This window comes from Medicago sativa, chromosome 2 (assembly GCF_051527215.1).
Source record: "Medicago sativa cultivar Bolivia chromosome 2, Bolivia_mono, whole genome shotgun sequence".
Lineage (NCBI taxonomy): Eukaryota > Viridiplantae > Streptophyta > Magnoliopsida > Fabales > Fabaceae > Medicago > Medicago sativa.
The window spans coordinates 29,634,020-29,641,166 of NC_140750.1; the positions used below are offsets into that span (position 1 = coordinate 29,634,020).

Sequence of the window (7,147 nt, forward strand, 5' to 3'; positions counted from 1 at the left end):
TCGACAAGGTGTTTATTGGCCAACCATATTAAAAGATTGCATAAACTTTGCTAAAGGTTGTAAAGAATGTCAAGAACATGCTGGAATTCAAAAAGTACCAGCTAGTGAATTACATTCAATAGTAAAACCTTGGCCATTCAGAGGATGGGCCTTAGATGTAATTGGGGAAATCAAACCTAAGTCATCCAAAGGCTACAAATATATTTTGGTTGGAATAGATTATTTCACTAAATGGATAGAAGCTGTTCCACTAAAAGATGTTACTCAAGATGAAGTTATAAACTTCATTCAAAAATTTATTGTTTATAGATTTGGCATACCAGAAACTATTACTACAGATCAAGGATCTGTATTCACTGGTCGAAAGATGGTAAAATTTGCTGAAGAAATGGGATATAAATTGTTGACTTCAACACCATATTATGCTCAGGCAAATGGTCAGGTAGAAGCAGCAAATAAGAATTTGATTACTATAATCAAAAGAAAAGCTAGCCAAAAGAAAAAACCCAAAGAATGGCATGAGTTTCTTTATGAAGCTTTATGGGCAGTTCGAACTTCTCCTAAAGAATCTATAAATACTACTCCTTTTCGATTAACATATGGCCATGATGCTGTATTGCCAACAGAAATCTTACTTCAATCTACTCGAATTCAAAGACAAATCGAAATTCCAACAAATCAATATTTGGATATGATGTTGGATGAATTAGTAGATATTGATGAAGAAAGATTGATGGCTTTAGAAGTGCTTACAAAGCAAAAAGAAAGAATAGCAAAAGCCTATAACAAAAGAGTTAAATCGAAATCATTCCTGCAAGGAGACTTAGTTTGGAAAGTTATTTTGCCTATGGATAAAAAGGATCGATGTTTAGGAAAATGGTCTCCTAGTTGGGAAGGACCATGGAAAATTCTAAGAGTTTTTTCGAATAATGCGTATGAGATCGAGGAACTACAAGAAGATCAGAGAATTCTACGCATAAACGGTAAATATTTGAAAAAATATAAACCGATGTTACAAGAAATTAAAATTACACAAGAGTAATTTGATTCGAAATAAAAACTTGGCATTAATTTAAAAATGCCAACTGATGGGCAGGTTACATTGAAATGCTTAAAATGGAAAAACCATTACAAAAGAAAACACAAAGTACTTAAAGTCTAGAAAGCATTTAGAAATGGTTTTCACCATTCAGTTACGATCCCAAAACGATCGAGAAACCAGCGAATTTCTGTATCGAGACGACACCTGAAGCAAGCATTGACCAAGTAGTAGTCATGATCTGGCCCAGGTAGAAGTGAATACCAGCCTCCAATTCTCCCATCTCCTGCACAGTTGTGGTAGTTGTTGCAAAAACGACGCCTAATAAGCCAAATAGGCATGGGCCTATTCCACCAAGGACAGCGAAATCGATAAGTTGAAGTTCCTCCCAAAATGTCGCTTCGAAATTCTGCCAATCGATGTGTCCATGCAAGATCTTTGAAGTCTTCGAGGATGTTTTCTGGCATAGGCATGGAGAGCGCATTGATGAGAAGAAGGTAGTACCTTGCACTCAGAGAGCCAGTGGCATTGATAGCAGTAGTAAGGAGGCGTTTCATATCTTCAATGTTTGGATTAGCATCCAACATGTGTTGAGTGCTTCGAAGAATACAGAACATGGCGTTGCCATGATTCCAGAGTCTAAGTTTAAAAGCAAACTTAGAATGAGCCACCATAGCATTGTTGTACCATTCATTGGGGTCGTAGAGGAAGTAGAGGACATCATTTCCAAAAGCCCTAGAAATTTCAGAATCTTCACTGACGCGCCAATGCCTGCTATTGGTATGGCGAAAGGCGAAAAGATCTTTCCTGCTTTGAGCGGCAATCTTTGCAGCAATCTTGACTAAAAGATCATCACTCAGATTATCAATGGTGGTCATGATGATTTAAGAAAGAAAAGCTTTGAGTAAGAAAGATTTTTCAGACGAAGACGAAACAAAGAAAAGAGTGATTTTTATAAAAGGGAAAATCATATTTATAATGGAGGGAAGTTGAAAGAAGTGGCTCAATCAAACGGTTCTTCTTGCTTTGAAGATGATGACACGTGGGAACAGTTATTCCGATGGCCAATGGTTACTTAACTTCGTAATCTGAGGGAAGTTTTAAAGGTTTTATTTTAAAAAGGATTAATTTGTGTTAAAAGGTCATTTATTTGTTTTATTTCTTTTCAACTTCCTAGGCAAGTTTAACTTGTTGGGTTAAACAAAAAGTTACTTTTTTGTTTCCTCATCATTAAAATGTCTTGGAAATTGTTCCAATCTTATTTGGATTTAAATAAAATTTAAATTCGATACAAGAAAATAAGAAAGGAATTTCGATGATTGAAAAGAAATTGTCGTTCGAAATAGAAAATGGTCCACAAATTGTTATAAAAACATTATAGACCAAGATATTCGATAAGGCTGAAATAAAATAAAAGTCTTAGAGAATAAAATGGAAACAGAACTAAATCTCAAATGATGAGATGAGTTTCTCAATTTGGCTTTTGTATTCAGCCAATTGGGTATCGAGAGCATGGTTGTCATTTGCAAGTTGAGCAATGGTAGACTCTAGTTCCTTGGAGAGCTTGAATTTGTTAACAGCTTCATTGGCTTCTCGATTTCTGGCTTCATCCTTAGCCAAAATTTCAGCTTTCTGAGCTTCCAGTTCTTTAATCTTGGCATCGATGTCAACCACTTGCTGCTTCGCATTGTTTCTTTCTTGTTGAAGAATTCTAAATTTCTCTTGGAAGGATGACAGTTCGATCACAATTTGATCATGATGCGCTTTCTTCTCTGCCATTTGAGCTTGACCAGTTTTCCTCTTCTGGAAATTTTGATTAGCACTCTCCAACATTGGTTCAAGATAATTAAACAGGTTTCGAAACTTCCAACCAGTTGGGAGAGCACCAAGTTTTTCAAATAAACTCTTGATTTCAGCAAGAGCTCCAGCATCTTTTTCAATCAACTCTAGCAAGTTGGCTTCGATGATCTTCTTTTGAAATTCTGCTAGCAGGTTGTTCTTTGAAGTCTCAGAAGGATTTCCCTTGGATGAATCAGAAGTTTGGCCAGTGCTAGTTGAGAAAAGAGTATTACTCTTAGCTATCAAGGCAAAGGCATTGAAAGGATCATCTTTGGCCAATCGATCGATTTCTTCCAGATCGATCATAGGGGCATCTTGTTGAGCAATCATCTCTGCATCACCAGGAGCATCTTGTTGAGTAGTTATGTTTGTATCTTCAGTAGCAAAGTTCGATACATTATCTCCAAGGGTGGGTGCAGAATGAGATTGGTCATTGTTAAGTGATTCATCATTTACCAAGTCATCAGTGGGTGTTTCTGCCTGTTGTTGTTGAGGAGGATCCACTTTAAGACCTTCTGGACTGCTAGCATCATCATGCTCATCCTCTTTGTCTTCAGCAATTGGTGAAGTGGTCTTCGAAGAAGGAAGAACTTGCCCATGTTGTGATGGATTAGTTTGTTCTTGTTCGATACCCTAAAAAGAATAAGATAGATGTTTAAAAAACAAGACATTTAGAGACATTTCGTATAAAATATGGTTTCGATAAAATACCTTCGAACCATTATCACCAACATGTGAATGAGCACTAGAATGAGAAGTCTTTCGACGACGTTTGAATGGTTTAGATGGTGAGATGGGGGGAGAACTTTCAGAAGCTTCCACTTCGACTTCCTTTTCTTGGACAAGTGATATTTGTTCTTGTTTTCTTTTCCTTCTTCCTTCAGTATGGACTTTGGGAAGTGTTACTTTGGAAGCTTCGATCTGTTCTTTAGTTATCTCCACCTCACTATCATCATCAGAGAGATCGACAGTTGCTCGTTCTTTCTTGCTCTTCGATCTAGAATGTTCTTTTGATGAAGTTGTTTTCACTTTGGGTTCCTTTGATTTAGGAGGTTCCTTCGATGCAGCCTCAGATTTCTTCGATTCAACTTCTTTAGTTTGGGAAGCTTTCTTTTTCTTCTTGTCAGACTTGCTTTTCGAAGTGTTCTGGGTGCTGGCATCATCGAGCTTTGCTTCTCCTGGAGTTAAAGGCAAAGCTGAAATATGTGATTATACAGATAAGTACTATTTCTTTTAACAATAGTATTAATGTGTTTTAGCGAAAGAAAAAATCATACCCATGATACTGGGAGTTTCGATTCGAACTTGGGATAATTCATAGCCAAGTTCACCATTATATTGGTATAAATTGCATTTAGCATAGGTTACTAAATTATTTTGTGGGAATTTGAAATTATAAAGTAACCATTTTGGGTATGGTGGCCTGAAGGCCAAAGCAAGATTACAAGATGGAAGTCTTGCTAGTCTCATTTTCTTTTCTAAAACATAAAGATATTTATTGGGTGTTCCAGGGGGAAAAATTGTTTCTGAAATTTTCTCTCGAACTTTATCTCTCAGAGTTTGAGCAGCATAATATACTGTCCTCTTTGGATGTAAAGGGTCATATGTTGTTTGATAATATCTTTGAAATTGCTGAATTTCTTTAATGTGCGTACCTCTAGTCTTCTTGTCTTTGTTCTGCAAAGTGTGAAAAGTACTGGTCAGTTGAGGCAGCAATTCATCGGGATTCCCTCGATTGGATTGGCGTATGTAATAATTTCGCCACCATCGAAAGAATGCTTCAGAGCATGCAAATGATGTTGAGAAATATGTAGGCTCGAACACAGTTGTTCTCTTGGCTTGAATTATGGATTTCCACACAGGTTCGATCAGAGGAATTTTCCATTCACTTATACTTTTGAACAAGGAGCTGGGTTTTGATTGAACCATACCAAACTGTCTAGCTACATGGTTAGGTTGATAACCATATACTCCATAAGGGCTACCAGGTGTAAGTCTGCTAGATAGATAGGTAGGGGTCAAATAAGCTTCCCATATAGCATTGATTTCTGTTTTATTGGCTTTTTTCGAAGTAGTAGGAAAGTCCTCTTTGAACCAGTTAGGTCCATATTTCCTAGTGGTAAATGGTGCCATCATAGGGGTGAAAATGGAACAATCAAGCAGGGTTGTATAAGCATTTTCAAAAAGTTGTTGTGAAGACTTGTTCCCATCGGGGTGAAACATAGCTAAGCCTATACCTTCAGTGGTCTTGTCTGAGTATGCTGATGTGTAAGAGGAAGGTAGGATCGAAGCAAGTTTTGATCCAAAAGTGGCTAAAAGCCATAGTTGAAACAACCATATGGGTCCTGATACAACTAAATTTCCACCAGTTTGGGGATAATCTCTAAGATTATTAGTTGTTTGGTTAAGGGTTTCATATAAAGAACCTAGAATCAGTTTGCTTAAACAGATATCTGTTCCTTCATGCAACTGACTAGCTAGACACATGAATTTCTTAGGGACTTGTACTGACCTTGAGCAAAAAACATGCATAGATAACCAGTAGGTCAAAAAAGCTACATGTTCATCTGCAGATACTTCAGCACATTCGGTATCATGGTTGTTAGCTATAAATAAACCATAGGCAGGGCTATCGAAATTTACTGAGTATTGAGAAGTGGTAACATCTGGATTAAAGGTGTATCCAGTTGGTTTTAAGCTAGTAAGGCCAGCCACATCTAAAAGGGTAGGAGTGAGCATTCCACATTTCAAGTGAAGGCTGTTGTTCGATGGGTTCCAAAAATGTAAAGCAGCAAATATCAATTCATTATGGTATTTTGGACCATATCGAGATATTTGGATGAGATCAAAAATCCCTTTCTCTTTCCAAAATTGGCCCTTTTGTTTTTGAACTTTGTCTAACCAAGCAATGTATTCTGGATAAGTTTTCGGTTCAGTCCTAATTTTGGATTTTACAAAACTTAGGTCAAAAGGACCTTTTGTGAAAATTAAAGGAGGTTGAGTTTCAATGCATGGGAAAAGAGAGTTAATCTCTGGAGTTTCAGGTTCTAGAGAAATGGGGCCTAAAAATGCATATGGAGTATCAGTACAAGGGATGATTACCTGGGTTTTCCAGATAGCTTTTTCAGCTTCATTGATCTCTGGTTCGTTCATAAAAGCAGGAGCAGCATTAGCGATTTCTTTAGTAAAATCAATGGGTTCTTCGCGATACACATGAGAGGTTCCTGCTGCGTTCGTCATTGTTTAAGTGTTTTTGTGAGAATTTGATGAATAGTTCGTGTTTAAAGATAGGAGTTGCAGAAAGTTCAAAGTTTTTTTCGAGAGAACTTTTTTGGCGGAGAAGAGGAACAGTGAAAGTGAAAATGAAATGGTGAAAAGTGAAAAGAGTAAAGGTGAGTTTGCTTCTATATGGACCTTTGATCATGACACATGTCAAGATCTTATTTTAACAGTTTTACCATTAAAGTGTTGTCTTTTCCAATGATAGAGAACGTGGCCCACTAACTAAGATTGTGGGGTCAGTATTTAAAGGAAATTTGAATTAGTTTTGAATTAAATACTGACATCATTCATTTCGATGGAGAATGTTAGTTTTTTTTCAAAAACGTCTTTTTCTCCTTCGGTGAAATCGAAAATGGCGTTTCTGGGGGGCAATTTGTTAGCCAATATATTTTACTAGCTGTAATAAATGTGGTCAAAGTATAGTTGACCTAGATTTAAAGAAGATTCGAACAGAGTGTTGTGTTGAAAGCAAATATGGGTTCGAAGATGCTAGAAGACTTCGATAAAGCAGTTTTCGAAGGTGGTTATCAACAGTTATTCTTTAAGTCAGTTTTTATTTTAAGTTTGTTTTCAAATAAGGAAAACTGTCGACTTGTGGCAGTTGTAGTTCGAATTTCAAAGAAGTGTAGTTATTTCTAGACTTAGTATAAATAGTAGTTTTTCATAGGAAAAACGGGTCACAATTCCGTCATACAAACTTATACTCAAAGTATCCGTATGGAAGCGAGAAACGAGTCACAAGTTGCAATGTATGAATCTGTGTACCAACCTTTGTTTAATCAATGCAATTTACCCTTTGTTCTTTAAGTGTTCTTGCACTTTATTTTATTAAGTTCGATTGAGTTCAAGTGGATTGAATTCGATTGTTTTTATCATATTTCTTATATTTTTGACATCAAAAACGCAGAATTTCTAACAACAAGAACAAACACAATATGTCCTAAGATTTACTGGTTGATCTTGCAAGTTACCATTTGTAAACCAGCG

At 36.5% G+C, this 7,147-nt stretch overlaps 1 protein-coding gene across 1 annotated transcript; it reads right to left on the reverse strand.

The window, feature by feature from the left end:
• Nucleotides 1-1,876: 1,876 nt before the first annotated feature.
• On the reverse strand, nucleotides 1,877-6,118 carry LOC146946084 (uncharacterized). Its single transcript, XM_085748142.1, has 3 exons — nucleotides 5,854-6,118; nucleotides 3,590-4,074; nucleotides 1,877-3,511 (listed from the first exon to the last, which is right to left on the reverse strand). The coding sequence occupies exons 1-3, from the start codon at nucleotides 6,116-6,118 to the stop codon at nucleotides 2,483-2,485; spliced, it is 1,779 nt and encodes a 592-aa protein (XP_085604268.1). The 3' UTR covers nucleotides 1,877-2,482.
• Nucleotides 6,119-7,147: the final 1,029 nt, after the last annotated feature.